The 16,147-nt window shown below is 36.4% G+C and overlaps 1 protein-coding gene across 3 annotated transcripts; it reads left to right on the plus strand.

Annotated features, from left to right (window-relative positions):
* The first annotated feature begins 4,176 nt into the window (after positions 1 to 4,176).
* Positions 4,177 to 13,938, plus strand: polm (polymerase (DNA directed), mu). 3 transcript variants are annotated; one of them, XM_044334544.1, is made up of 12 exons: positions 4,177 to 4,654; positions 5,390 to 5,567; positions 7,024 to 7,122; positions 7,201 to 7,371; positions 7,463 to 7,534; positions 7,733 to 7,853; positions 7,932 to 8,064; positions 8,755 to 8,857; positions 9,029 to 9,400; positions 9,488 to 9,571; positions 9,661 to 9,775; positions 13,588 to 13,938. In XM_044334544.1, the coding sequence occupies exons 1-11, from the start codon at positions 4,461 to 4,463 to the stop codon at positions 9,745 to 9,747; spliced, it is 1,614 nt and encodes a 537-aa protein (XP_044190479.1). In that variant the 5' UTR covers positions 4,177 to 4,460; the 3' UTR covers positions 9,748 to 9,775; positions 13,588 to 13,938. The 3 variants fall into 3 exon arrangements, with proteins under 3 accessions (XP_044190479.1, XP_044190478.1, XP_044190480.1); XM_044334543.1 differs by lacking the exon at positions 13,588 to 13,938 and having other exon boundaries at positions 9,661 to 9,922; XM_044334545.1 differs by lacking the exon at positions 13,588 to 13,938 and having other exon boundaries at positions 7,030 to 7,122; positions 9,661 to 9,922.
* Positions 13,939 to 16,147: the final 2,209 nt, after the last annotated feature.

Here is a 16,147-nt window from a genome sequence, read left to right on the forward strand (position 1 = left end):
CACATGATCAGTCTGAGTGGGAGGAGTACTGATTGAGAACATGCTGTTCAGCTTGGACTTTACACAACATTCATACCTTATTATTATTATTATAGACTGTAAAATAATAAGAAATGGACACCGAGTCACTGTGGAGGCTATAATAGACTACTGATATACATAGATACTGTGTCATATTATATTATATTATATTATATTATATTATATTATATTATATTATATTATATTATATTATATTATATTATATTATATTCAATCCAATAAGCCATTGATAAAAAAGTCAACCCAACCATTTTTATTGATTCAATATATTATTATTATTATTATTATTATTATTATTATTATTATTATTATTATTATTATTATATTTTAATGATTTTACTAATTATATATTATATTATATTATATTATATTATATTATTATATTATATTATATTATATTATATTATATTATATTATATTATATTATATTATATTATATTATATTATATTCCATATAGAGGGCCATTACTAATAAATTCAACCAATTTTACCATTTTACATTATATCAAGTTATGTTATATTATATTAAATATAATATAAATCAATAAAAAGTCAACTTTTTTTACCAAATGTACTAATTTAATGTTATATAAAGTTATATTATTGTATATTATGCTATAATAAATCCAATATAGAGAGCCGTTAATAAAAAAAAGTCAACTATTTTTTACCATTTTTACTAATGTACTAATGTAATTGTATAAAGTGAACTATTCAAATCCCAATATGTAGATATATACTTGAAAAAGCATACATAACACGTATTTACACAGATGAAAGTTTGTGTATACGACATGATAACTGCATCGTGTGAATTTATGAAAACCTCCCTGTAATTCAGAGTTTTGGACTTTTTTTTTGTTCTTGAGTAAATTTAAAATAAAGTTGCAATAAATAAAAGATGCAACATGAGTTTATAATAATGGACCTGCCAATGTGTTTTTCTTGGCTGAGGAGTTTATAATGTACCAAAGTTTTCTGGTTCTCTAGAAACTTCATACAACCTACTTTCTGTGCGGAGCTCAGAGGCTCATTTTCAAGTAATTATCTCTCAATCGTGTGTTATACCAAGAAGAGATTCCTTGATAATAAAGGCTGGCTATAGATATCTAATCAATCAGATCTTTGAGCACTTCCCTCGTACCGGTGGGCCTGCAAGTTATTAAAAAAACATGGTCTGCAGTGACATAAATATGTCTCCACTTGAGCTACTTTCTTATTTCATGACAGTGTGATAGAAAAGAAGAAAACAATTAATTAATAATTAACCGATCACCTGGGGATGACTCATTAAAAAAACAGCATGTTGTTATTGTAACTTGAAAGAGAAAATGTACTTGTCTCTGTCACGTCAACTTGGTGGCTTTCGGATATTTGCTTTCTTGCTGAGAGTAAGATCAATAACTTTAAAGTCTGTACGATAAATATGAGGCCAAACTTCCTGTTTCTCCACTTTTTGTTCCGATTAAACGATTAGATATAACATGTTAATTACGGCAAAGGAGGTGGGCTAGCTGTTTCCCACTGTTTCCAGTCTTTATGCTAAGCTAAGCTAACCATCTCCTGGCTCTTTGCAAGAAAGCAAATAAGCCAAAATGTTGAACTATTCCTTTAAGTTCCCTCCAAACAGCAACAAAAGATGATTTAAAACATTGAGAAGCAACCAATAAATACAAGAAATCAATATAATATGTAATTCTGGATGGTTTACTGACTAACACTGTGATGGGGTGAAAGGAGAATTAAATTACATGCGTATGTTCTCAATCATGTCTCAACAATCTCATAATTTAGCTGCAGTTAATGGTTTTTCCGCAGTTATTTGTTGTGAGCTGTCATACAGGCAGGTAGCAATCACTGCGGTTACACGCCCGACCTGCTGCTTGTCAAACCGTGAAATGAGCCGGCAGCTGAAGATGTTCTGCTGAGCTGATAGTATACATAGTGGAAGTTACATCAGACGGCTTATCATCTTCATCTTCTCTACTGTGATGGTATTATAGTGGCAGAACCAGCTCTTCTTACCAACTTGTTCAGCCATGATCCACCATATATCGTCCCTGCTGAAGTGTCCCTGAGCATTACACTAAATCCTGACCACCTACAGTATAAAAACACCACTAGTCAACATTACTTATATCCAAAAATATTAACAAACGATGCTACACCATAGACTTAAATGGTAGTTGACTAACAAATACTGGCTGTTATATGTGTTCTATATTATATCTACAATTTGAGTATGACTTATGTATACATATGTAAGCTGCTCATAGTAATATATATCATGCAAATCAGCACTTTATGCCTAAATTGCACCGTGGTTAGATGTCAGCTGCATGTCTTTGTTAAGTACTTGTACTTGTTAAATGACTTGTTCAATGACAAAGTTGAACCTTGTTAGATGTTGATTTTTGTCTTTCCACAGTGAAAGTGTCACACATCTCATTTTTTGAAAACAACTTGAGGCGACGAGGTCAGGACTCGGCTCGACTCACAGGCTGAACAACTGCTCATTTTCTGGACATCAGCTGGTACACAGAGAGCATTCAGGCCGGACGTCCTGTTGAGATCCCGAACAGACAATTTAGACACTCATGCCTAAATTGCACTCTGGTTAGATGCCAACTGCACCTCATTGTTAAGTACTTGTACTTGTTCAATGACAATGAAGTTGAATCTAATCTAATATATATATTTATAAGACAGGTGTGAAAGTACTGCATGTATACTGTATATCTGAGATAAGCAAATTTACAGTATATATATATAAATACACAGTACCAGTCAGTCAAAAGGTTGGAATCACCTACTCATTACACATTCAAGGGTTTTTCTTTATTTTAAATATTTTTATTTTACACTGTAGAACAATACTGAAGACATCAAAACTATGAAATAACAGATATGGAATTAGGTAGTAAACAAAAAAGTGTTTGAGAGAAAACCAATAGTGTGCAAAGCAGTGGCTACTTTGAGGAATCTAAAATATGAAAGATATTTTGATTTGTTTAACACTTTTTTGATTAATACATAATCTCATATGTGTTATTTTATCATTTTGATGTCTTCAGTATTGTTCTAACATGTAGAAAATAGTAAAATAAAGAAAACCCCTTGAATGAGTAGGTGTGTCTACTTTTGACTGGTAGTGTATGTATATAAATAGACTGTATTTATTTATGTAAATATATGCACACTCACTTGCCAGTTTATTAGGTACACATAGATAATAATAGACTACATCAATAACCTGTTGTCTAATTTGAGGTCTTACCTGCACACTTTTTAAATTAGATAAGTAACTCAAGGTGACACCAGAGGAGAAGGTGATGTTTGATTTTTGGCATATAATTGTACGTCTATGATTATTATCATCTTAAATTGTTGTACTTGGTGTGTTGAAGTCCATTTCTGTCAGGAAAAGAAAAAAATAAATAAATGAAAAGTTATGCATGATAAAAAAAAAAAGTATGAAACGGTAAATCAGTATTATGAGGTTGGAAATCAAAAGTTTGTCTTATCAAGACAAAATTATGTGATAAGTCTTTATTTAGTTTATTTTTTTATCATAACTACCTTTTTATCTAGTGGGTCAAAAGGTTGTTTTGACCTGGTAAGTCCAACTTTTAAGATACTGAGTCAAAATTATAAAATCTAATATCATAATTATGAGGAATTATGACTTACTATCTTATAATTTATGATTAACTTTTTATCCACTGGGTCAAAATTCTTCTCAAGTCAAAATGATAAAATACTAATCCAAGATGAAATAATTAGTCAAAATTTTGATGAATTGTGACTTAATATATCATCACTTTTTACTTAATATAAGTATTTTTTGTTTACATCATGACTAACTTTTTATCTAGTAGGTCAAAAATTGTGTTTTGACTTGATGAATCCAACTTTTAAGAAAGCTTAATTATTATTAATTATTACAGATATTGTAAAATGTTGAAATACTAAGTCAAAATTATGATGAATGCTGACTCACTATCATAATTTTCGCTTACTATAAGTACTTTATATTTTATCATGACTACAATTTTTATCTATTTTTATTTTTATGGCGGCATTTGGCTTCCATACCGGGCAGTCTGGGTCTGTAGTGCGCTGTTTCCAGTCGGAACTATTTTGGTAATGCGCTGGAGGAGTCGGCATAGAAACACAGCTGCATCCGGTGGTACTTCACCTCAGAAGTTTGCTTCTTGAAGTGGTTATCTTCTTAAACTACCTCAGAAAATGAAACCAGTCACATCTGACACCTTTACTGCGGGACGTCGCAGCACTTTATGAGCAGTAAATCACTATTTCATGATAACTATCATCATAAAAGCAACAGAGAAGAGAGATAAGTGATGGATGTATGACAGGAGAGAAGCTGCAGTATTTATTTAACTACACAGTGAACTATGGTGCCATTAAAGCGAAGAAAAGTGTTCCCGTCGCATGCTGGGAACACTGGGACTGACAGCAGTGGAGATAAAGTCTCCAAGTTCCCTCAAGTTGTTTTATTCCTGTTGGAGAGAAAGATGGGATCCAGTCGAAGAGCTTTTCTCTCTCAGCTCGGTCAGAAGAAAGGATTTCAGGTGGAGGAGAAGTTCAGGTAAGAGCTGTTTCCATTTCTGCAGCTGTGGAAAGTACATTTACTCACCTACAACTCTGAGGTACTTTATTCTTCCACTCTACTACATTTCAGAGGGAAATATTGTACTTTCTACTCCACTACGTTTATATGACAACTTCAGTTACTTTTCAGATGAAGATTTGACACAATGGATAATATAACAAGCTTTTAAAATACAACACATTGTTAAAGATGAAACCAGTGGTTTCCAACCTTTTTGTCTTTTGTCGTCTTACAAAAAGCAGTGTGTAGTCGGGGTCACATTTCACATGTCTATGAGTTGTTAACAGCTCCACCAAATAGTGATTTTTCCCTCTAAACTTCTCACATGCTTTCATTTCAATAAATGTTCAAATGATCCAATATTTCAGCAAAAATCAAAGATTAGAGAAAAAAGTCCAAAAACTGAAAACAGATTTGTGTATCAGAACTTTGTTTTTTCTTCTTTCCTCTCCCATTAATCATCTCACGACCCCTCAGATTTATCTGCTGACCCTTTGGAGGGGCCTCGACCCCTAGTTTGGGAACCACTGGACTAAACTAGCTAACTGTATATAAAGTAGTGTAAACTAGCTCCACCTCCAGCAGCTACAACAGTAACACGCTGCTCTAACACTGATGCTTCAGTAGTATTAATGTTTATTGTCTGACCTACAGCTACAGTTATGTTTATCAGGAATCTTGTTAGATGTTGTTTTTTTTGTCTTTCCACAGTGAAAGTGTCACGCATCTCATTTCTGAAAACAACTCGGGCAACGAGGTCAGGACTTGGCTCGACTCACAGGACGGCGGTCGAGGCCGAACAGCTGCTCACCTTCTGGACATCAACTGGTACACAGAGAGCATTCAGGCTGGACGTCCTGTAGAGATACTGGACAGACATAAACTACAGGTGCATTTATGTTGTACATGTGCTCCAACCTGCAGGGAGGATGTCTTGATAGTCAAAAGGACAATTATTTCTAAACTCTACATCTGTAGTATCTGCAGTAGACTTAGCACAGAGAAAAACCCACACAGCAATAAAAAGGCTTTACTTACTTCAATATGAAGAGCAAAACCTGACATGAGAGAGTACAATTATACACAAAGACATAGAACATACAATAGTAGATAAATACTCTCAGTAGAAGTCTGAAAATTGGGATAAAAAAGCAAGAATAGAAGATGATATAATACAAAATATTAATATTAAAGAAATACATAAATATGCACATCAAAGAATAAAGTACAGGTATATTATTATTATTATTACTATTATTAACAAAACTACTTTTATTAGATTTTAGCCTGTATTTATCAAACATCAAAAAGTTATCTATTAGTTTATCAAGTGATTTACTCTTACTGACAAGAATTTACTCAAACCAGCGACATTGTTCATTCTTTTAAAGAATCCTGTCATTTTACTTGATGAGTATTCTGCAAGGAAAGAAAAGTTCATTTAATTATTATGAAATCCTAAATATCTCCTGTAAAATTACCAACAATGTAATAGTGTAGATTTATGATATATAGATGTATGTAAATAGGGATGATATAATGATGGAAATTGGCTGATATGGAAACAAAAAGAAGACAATTCAATTCAATGCAATTCATCATTTTTTAAGAGAAAATTTTCTTTTGTTCCACCTGCTGATTATTTTCTCAATTAATCGTTTAGTCAATGAAATGTTGAAAATTTGGTGATGTATTCAATTAGCTTTTTTTTTGTCTGACTAGAAGTCCAAAACCTTAAGATAAGTACTATACTGTCATATATGACAAAGAAAAACAGCAAATCATCGGCATTTTTGCTTGAGAAATGACTGAAATTATTATTATTATTATTCAATTATCAAGAAATAATCACAGATTAGTTTTCTTAGTCTTGTGTTCATGTAAACTGAATATATTTCAGTTTTAGACTGTTGTCCAAAACAAGACATTTGAAGACGTCATGTCGGGCTTTGGGAAATTTTGATGTGACATTTTTGGACCATTTTTTGACATTTTATAGATCAAAGGACTAATTGATTAATCGAGGAAATATTTGGCAGATTAAATGAAAATAATTGCAGCCTTGCAGACGGTGAAGATGCATGGAAGGCGATTGTAAACTAATCAATATCAGCTTTATTCTTGTCGTTTGCACTCGTGAGGAAAATCACAAAAAAAGGAAAAAAAGTGTTGCAGCATCCTGTCCTACACTATCCTGAATTATACATAATGTGTTACATATCGCAATTAGGAGTAAAAGTGAAGTCTTTTATCTTTCATTTAAGTCCAAACTGTCACTTTTTGCAGTTTGATAAACACACGTCTTGTATTTCAGCAGAGCCATTTAATCACTGTGTGTCTTTCAGGAGCAGCAGACAGATGAAGCAGAAGTTGTGATGTTCTTGGTTCCCAGCTACGCCTGTCAGAGAAGAACCACTCTGGACAACCATAACACCGTCCTCACTGTGGGTCCTGCAGCAAACTGTCACATATTATCACTCTTACAGCAAATCTAGTTGGTCTAAATGTATTTTCTGTCTCAGGATGCGTTGTCCCTCCTGGCTGAAAACGCTGAGCTCAGTGATGAGGAGGGGCGAGGTGTCGCGTTTCGACGGGCCGCCGCCGTGTTGAAGGCTCTCCCTAAACCGGTGACAGACATGACGCAGCTCAGAGGGCTGCCCTGTCTCGGAGAACATTCACTGAGAGTCATCAAGGTCTTTTTATGTACATTTCTTCTCATGTTAACCTTCATTTAACCGCACTTAAATAAGGCTGAATGAGCATCATTTCTCTCTATTCCTGCAGGACGTTTTGGAGAACGGAGCATCAAGTGAGGTTGAATCTACAAAACGCTCTGAGCGATATAAAGCTCTGAAGGTTTGTAGCTTAAAACTAAAAAATTTTAGGAAATTATTGAGTTTTTTGTAAAAAAGAAACAATATATTTGTGAACAAAAATATAGAATTTTGCCAAGAAACTGTTGAAATAAACCTAAATCCCCTGCTGTTTAAGAATGCCGTCTTCATATGTGTCAAAGCTTGTGTTGTTTTTGTATTAATGCAATATGTATTTCAGCTTTTAACAGGTATTTTTGGAGTTGGAGCAAAGACGGCGGATCGGTGGTTCAGAGAGGGGATACACACTCTTCACCAGTTAAAGGATTCAGGACATTCGCTCAATCGAGCGCAACAAGCAGGTGTGTATCTCAGCGCTCATGTCTATATATAGACTGTCTTTGATCTTCTTTCTGAATGAATATCTTTTTTTCTTCCAGGTCTCGACCACTACGATGACCTCAACCAGTCGGTCACTAAAGCAGAGGCCGACACCATCGGTGAGATTGTAGAGAGAGCTGTCCTTGCTGTGTTACCAGGAGCACAGATTACACTAACGGGAGGATTCAGGAGGTAAAAGACCAAATGCTTTTACATTCAGTAGATCAAATGACACTCTGACACCTTGATGTTGCAGCAGCACCTGCCTCTGCTTCCTCTGCTGGAGACAAAATATTGAGGTGAATCTACTTCTGACAGTTAAAGGCCTCTGCTTCACCAGAAAGCCCAAAACATACAGATTAACAGAAGTGGAGGTTTGTAACCTCAAAGCCTCGAGTTCAAGGAGAGACGGAGGCCCTTGTTTCCTGTCATCCTGCTCTTTATCAACATGCTGATAAATACATGTAGGTCAGAAGAGACAAAGTAATTTATTCAATGCTTCTGAGGTAATAAAATGCCATGATGTATCAAGTTACCTGTTAATTATTATATCAAGGATATTATAGTAATAATAAAATGTATTTATGTAGCAAACAGAACATATGACAAAACAAAATAACAAATACACACATATGTACACATGAAATTCTCACACATACTGCTTATATGTCATATACAGTACACACACACACACACACACACACACCTCCCACTGTGCACGTTTGCCAGATTAAAAAACAAATATAAGAAAGCCTTACGATAAAAGTGAGTTTTTAAGAGCAACTTGAATGTGAAAGAAACACTTTAAGAATCAGCAGTTCTTCTCACTTTGCAGCTGTATTTTATTTTGCTGACATTTTAAGAAACTGTCCCTCTCTGCAGAGGAAAGCTGACAGGGCATGATGTTGACTTCCTGATAACGCACCCAGAGGAGGGCAGAGAGGAGGGACTGATGACTAAAGTCGTCTCCTGGTTGGAATCGCAGGTGAATTCTGACTCACTGGCTCTTTTTTTTTTAAAAAATCTGGATTCATGTTTGCCTGGTTCTCACTGCAGATTATAAATCAGTTTGACAAACTCACAAAGCTGCAATTTAAGGCCTTTTAGTCTTTTAGAAAACACACTGTCTCTTTGCTGAATTGTTTTCTCTCTCCAGGGTTTCCTATTGTACCAGAAAATTACAAGAAATTCCTACCTGGAGGCTAAGGATGGTCCTGCTCGGTCCGCCTCCAACATGGACCGCTTCGAGAGGTGTTTCTCCATCTTTAGACTGTCCAAGGCGGAGAAACAAGGAACAAAACAAGCAGAGACACTGACAGAAAATGGCGTAAAAACACATGCACAAGAAAACCTCAAAACACATTCACATACCTCGAGTCAGATCCAGCGTATCAGCGGTGAAGAGGAGGATGGAACCGAGCGGAAACCACCTGCAGGATTCAGACCGTGGAGGGCGGTAAGAGTGGACCTGGTCGTCTCTCCAATCAGCCAGTTTGGTTTCGCTCTGCTGGGCTGGACGGGATCCAAGGTGACGTCTCATAACAGACTTCTGTCATCTGTTGCCTGCTTCATTGACGGGTGAATAATACTTTAACTGACTCCATGTTTTCTGCAGCTGTTTGAAAGGGAGCTGCGACGCTGGGCAGGGCATGAGAAGGCCATGTCCCTGAGTAGTCACGCTTTGTACGACAATAAACAGGTAAACACTGTTTTTAACACATTTTATGAGTTGTCTGTTGTTCTGCTTACAAATACAGAATGATTTCATTTAGTTTTTTGCCATCACAGAGTCGATACCTGAGAGTGACGACTGAGGAGGAGATATTCGCTCATCTTGGTCTGGAGTACGTTCCACCGTCAGAGAGAAATGCATGAAGACGCACTTCAGGAAGCATCATCTGAGGTTTGTAACCTGGAGTCAGGAGGGTTAAACGTTGTCTCAGCTGTGTTCAGACTGACTTTAGCTCTGCGTGAAAGAACGCAGCCCCCCCGACGACAATCTGTCCTAATGTGAAACTGCTAAAAACTGTGCAACCTTGACCTTGTTAAACAAAGTTAACAAAAACTGACTGATAAATTAAATAGTTAAATTTATATTAAAAATGTGTGTGTAAATATTAAAAGCTCTAAAAAATGCCCTCGTTTGCTCTCGTTTCATCTTTGCGTTTATCTTTTCCCCTAAAATATCTTCCACCCAACAGGAACACACACACACACACACACACTTCCACACATGCAGTATGTACAAGTCATAAAACAAGTCTGTGTCTGAAATCACTCCCTCATTCATTCATTTATTCACTACTTTTAGGGACTTTTAGAGAAGCTTGACTGCCCTGATTTGTTTGTTTGTTCTTGAAGTCTGCATCATATCCATGTTTACACTTAGACTATTCTTCTTCTACTCCCTTTATAATAGACAATAAATAGTTTACTAATAGTGGGCAGCAAATTGAGATTTCAGACGCTTGTTAATCATCATTTTGCGTCATCACTATCAGCTGTACAGTTGCACAACTGTAAATTTTCCATTTGGAAAATTTTACAGGAATTTGGTCAGAAACCAAAGTGTTGCACAAACTGAAATTTTAACCCGATGATGTCAGTCGAGGAAAAGTCAGAGAATCAACAAAGTTATTAGAGTTCATCTTGAGGAGAACATGAACTTCTGAACCAAACCTCACTGCAATCCATCTGACCTCATGGTGGCACTAGAGGAAAAGTCAGAGGATCAGTCAGTAGGATTTATCGTCTGGGGAACACGAATGTTTGAACCGTATTTCACGGCGATGCGTCTGAGAGAAAGTGGTGGACAAACAGACATTAGAAAGGGGTACAAACAGCGCGTTTGACCATTAAATGGCTCAGAATAAAGTAATAAAATGTTAAATTTGTTTTTCATTTATTGTCACCTGGAATTTTGAAAGATAATGTAGATCTCTAAAAGGATGCAAAGAAGACATTTGCTCCTAATCCGAACTGAAATTAACTGTTAAAGTGTGACAGGATTAAATCTGCGGTCATGTGAAACATGCTTGAAGGAGACCTGATAAGAGAACTGAAAAGAACATCATTTGATCTAATCAAACAGCACAAGACAGCTGAACATGATAAAGAGTTAGAATCTGGCAAAATACACTTTAAAGGTTAGAAAAGTTTTCACTTTTGTATGTCTTATATACCTTCAGCTTCAGATACAGTGTAAAAGGAACAAACCCCCCCACACACACATACACCTGTGTAGCATTGACCTGTATTCTATAACGTCCTCTTGGTCTCTTATCTATACATTTTCTGAGATGAAAGCCACACAGCTGTGCAGAGCAGATACCACGAGACCTCAGTGAAAAAAACGTTTAAGTGCAGTTACTTAAACACTGAACTCAAGTACAAGGTTGAAGTACTTCACTGTATTTCCATGTTATAGTACTACTGAGTAGGAGTCATTCGTTAATCTACTATAATTTCCGTGTGTCTTAAAACAACAGTCAGGAGCCCAAATGAACATAGAAACATGTTTTTCTTGCTGTAATCATTCCTCCTGTTCATACTGACCATTAGAAGATCCCTTCATAATGACCTTACAATGTAAATGATGGAGGACAAAATCCACAGTCCTCCCTCTGTGCAAAAAATGTATTTAAAAGTTTATCTGAAACTAATATGAAGCTACAGAGTCCAAATGAGTCAAATCAAGTAGATATCTTTCAACTTTACAGTCTTTTTAATGGCAAAGTCCCTCTTTTTGTTACTATACTTCCACCACAGCTCAACAGGGAAACACTGTCCGAGGAAACACAAAGAGGGAATTTGATGCTAAAAAGACTGTAAATGTGTCAGATATCCACTTGATATGACTAACTCAGACTGATGAAGCCTCATAGAAGCTTGCTCAAAACAGGGACTGTGGATTTTGTCTGCCATCACTTACATTGTGAGTGCATTATGAAAGGATTTCTTAACACAGTCAGTATGAACAGGAGGAATGATTACAGCAAGTAAAACCAGTTTCAGTGCTCATTTCAGGCTCCTGACTGTTGTTATAAGACACTTGAAAAATTCTGAACCTGTCCTTGAAGCTTAAGAAGGTTCGTAACATGAATCTCACAATCATCTTTGCTTTAAGATGCTTTTATAAAACAGAAATCCTCACTGACAGTAGAGCTCTTTTAGGGGCTGCAGACATTTCCTGTGTGTGTGTGTGTGTGTGTGTGTGTGAGAGAGAGAGAGAGAGAGAAAGAGAGTGTGAACTCACAGGCGTTTCCTTCACCTCTTCCTAACAGCCTCATTAACCTCTAAATACCGGTTTAACATCAAAGGCCGTGTCACAGCTCACACCTCCGTCTCCTCTTTGACATGTGAACACACTTCTTCATGTCCTGCCATGTTTCTGCCAAAAAAACACCTATTTTTTTAAAATTTAAGACAGGTGACCCAGTCAGTTTATAGTTTATATTTCGTACCTGGACAGGTGTGAAATATAAGCACAAAACTATATGTTGAGTGTTTTTAGCTACAAGAAATGCAGTAAAAGGGGGAAAGAAGAGTTTTATTTTGTGTTTCTAAATCACCATTGACACATCTCTGTTTTCGACACCGTATGTGTGAACCAAAAGTTTCAGATGGAGACACGAGAGAGACATCGTCCTGCAACAGGGAGACTACGAGTCTGGGCTACTGTGAGAACAGAGGACAGAGAGGATGTAGTTTATGTAAATGTCAATGAATTTAACTGTTTAATGGAGGAATTTTAGCTCTTACTCTCCCAATGGATGATTCTCTCTATATGAAACTGTACCAAAAGGTCTCATTTCTGTTTACTAGGAAGAATTAATCCAAATAAAAACAAGTTGCAGCTCTTCTGCAGAACACCAGCCTTCATTCACCTGTACATGGTAAAGCTAAGAAGAATACTGAAAGAGAAAATAATGTAAGGGACATTCAAAATGTGTCCCGCCAAAATAAATGTAAGGCTTGTGCACAATGTAACAACACAAATACAAGCATTTAATTTATCTGTTAACGTGTCCATGAGGAACAACTGTGTCCCAATATAAGACATACTAATTGTACACAGCACTAATCTTCATAGTATACTGTTTTTTTGTAGTTAATATACAAGATATTAAAATACAACATAGTTTTATATTAGCAGGAAACTGAGATTTTCTCAAAAATTGATTTGATTTCAATTTTTTTTTTTCTGAGATTCACCACCGTCCACTATTAGTTTTAATTTTGTCCAACTGTGAGTAACTCCTCCCTTTCCTTTGTGCATTGCATTGTGGGAGAAAAGTGTCCATCAACAATACACATCAACAAGTTTTTAGTCTGCAAAAAAAAACCTGCTCAAAATTAGTATGATTCAATTTTTTTGCACTTGCATATTACATTTATTCTGCACATATTGTAAGAGCATGTGGGAAATTGTGTCCAAACTTATGACTGGTACTTTATATACTCACAAGTTTTTATAATATGTACAAAATAAATGTAATATGCGAGTTATAGTGCAAAAGAACTTGAGGTAGTTGTCGTTCGAAGCTATTAGAAGAAAGACAACATTCATAACTGTGAAATCTGTCTCTCAGTAAACATAAATTACCATATAAATTAGACATTATTTAACATTTTATGGTTATGGGGATATTCACTATTACCTGCTTTAAAAGCTTGGAAACCCCTCAGGTGTGCTGATAAATTTAAATTTCACAGTCTCCAGGCATGCCTCGCTCTCTTTCCCCCCCCATTTGACGAGGGGAGTCGCAGTGCCTGCTCGTCCACCAGGACCAGTCCCGCTGGCCCCATCAAAGCCCAGGGAGCCTTTGATGAGGTTGATAGGGATCAATAGGACAGGGGAAGAGGCCTTAACTGACTGTGTTACAGACGGGGCGGGCAACTGCTGGAGACTGCCAGCAATGGAGATCAATGATTATTGGGCGTCATCACCGCCTTGATCTGCATAGAGGAGTCCGTTCAGCATCAGAGATGTTTCTACTTCTTCTGAAAGATAAGTTTAGTGATATTCTGTATTTTTAACCTCCATTGTTGTCTAAAAAGTATTAAAAACACGTCAGTGAGCCACACTGCTGCCCAGAAGTTACGTTTATATGCTTCTGAATAGTTTCTTAATTATGTTGTGCTGTCTGTTGCCTGGATTATGCTCACAGGCAATGTTTTTTTGCTGATTGAATGAATGAAACTAATCAATTAATCAAAAAATAAATCTATTAAAATGTGTTTAAATAGCACAATTCTTACAGTGGAAGTAATTCAAAGTGCTTCACATAAAAACAAAGATTAATGCACTAATAACATAAAGGAATAAAGTCAGAATCAAGAGAGAAAAAAACAGAACAACAGAAATTCATGTGTAGTAAAAAAAACAAGCGAAAGACTTGATTCAATTATTAAAAAAAACAATTAAAAAGGTAGTTAAAAAGAAAACAGATGTGTTGATTAAAAGCTAAGCTAAAAAGATCAGTTTTTAGCCTTTAAAGGACACGACTTAGGTTTCCTGTTTGATGTCTGCTGGTCGGCTTTGACACCAGAAACCGAAGTTTACATCCTGCGTTTATGTGCAGCAACAGAAGCATTTTACTTCAGGTTAGTGAAAGATTATGGTTTCAGTTAAATGTTAATAAACACGTCGTGTCTCAAGCTTCAAGTCACTGTTGACTTTTTTCTGTATTAAACCGAGATCACGATCTTTCTCTAACATTAATAAGAGCTGCCAGAGTCTAAACATTATCATTAAAAAGTTACATAGATGCAGTCAGTACCAGCAGATATTAGCAAGATCGGATAAAAACAATGAAAAGTGTTGTTACTGAACATTTTACTTTACTTTTAGCGACTGGTCAGATCCTGTAATTAACAACATTTCCTCATTATATTAACAGAAAACATAATTCTGCCTGGATTATGTTTTCTACTAATATGAAACATCTGTTGTTGCAGATTAGTTTTTCATAAACATAATTTCTAGGAAACACAGTTGGCGTGACCTTCATCACCATGAACACACACACTGTAGTTTATTTTGACTTAATCCCCCCCCCCCCCCCCACACACACACACACACACACACTGTCCTACTGCTGGAAATATACACTAGAGCACCAAATGTGGATTCATCCGCTGCTGAAAATAGTCCCCAACGAATACATTATTTCCTGCTGTTTGAGTAACGTTTGTGAAAAACTACAGTGCCCAGCTGTTTTAGGATACTATTTAGCCTTTTTATAAACATTAAGCTTTATATTTGTGAGCTGTTTTTAAAGATTTATATCTTCAGAAGGAAGCAGTGGCCACAGACAGTAGGGAAGTCAGAAAGTATTGAGACGGACTAACATGTTGTTAGTTTTTGTAAAAAGTTGATAAAGACTAAAAGAGATATTGGCTCATGTGCAGATATCTGACCAGACTCCTGGTCTGTCGGGGCATGTGTCTCCTCCTGGTCTCCTCCTGTCCTCTGTCAGTGCCCCGGGGGGGGGGTCGAGGTGTGTTTGTGTCCATAACAGAGTAGCAAACAGGCCCATTAGAGATGAAAGGGTCTGAATGGATCCAATCAAAGAGCAGCCCAGCAGGAGACTGTTACCCCACAGACAGCAGCAGCCCGGGACTGGGGCCGAGGAGGATGAATGACCCCTCGTCACGGATAAGGAACATTTAAAGACACACATATACATCATCCACAATCAGAGTTACAATCTGCTCTACTGCCCGAGCATGTTCTCATATGTATGTTTCTTATATGTCAACACTAAAGTCTTAAGAACAGATGTAAACAAACAAAGACAGCTGAGGCCAAAGATAATGCAGAAAACCCCTCGGAGCAAAAGTCAAACGCAGCAAATAAACACAGAACAAACGTTTAAACGGCAGTTTAAAGGGTCAGTTCGTTCAAATAATAAACAAAAATGGATCATGATGTTTTTGTTTTTGTTTGTTTTTGTCTGCAGCTAAAACTTTAATTCAACGGAGATAAATGGAAACTTGTTCCGCGGCGCTCAAAGCCGACATCAATCGACTTTCCCAAGAAAAAAAAAAAAAACAACAAGTCTGCAGGATAATCCGCAGACCTCAGTTTCACTGTTTTCAAATGTTAGAAAAGATTTTCCAACTCCTGTGAGCTCCATAAACAAAATACCCTTCACTGCTGTCGGTTTCGGATGCCTTTGAATAATTTAAAACCTCAAGAAAACATAAGACCACTGAGGGTGAGTGGCAGGATACGTTTTTTTCGGGGGGGGGGGGGGGGGGGGGTGAAAAC

Source organism: Thunnus albacares, chromosome 18 (genome assembly GCF_914725855.1).
Source record: "Thunnus albacares chromosome 18, fThuAlb1.1, whole genome shotgun sequence".
NCBI classification, from domain to species: domain Eukaryota; kingdom Metazoa; phylum Chordata; class Actinopteri; order Scombriformes; family Scombridae; genus Thunnus; species Thunnus albacares.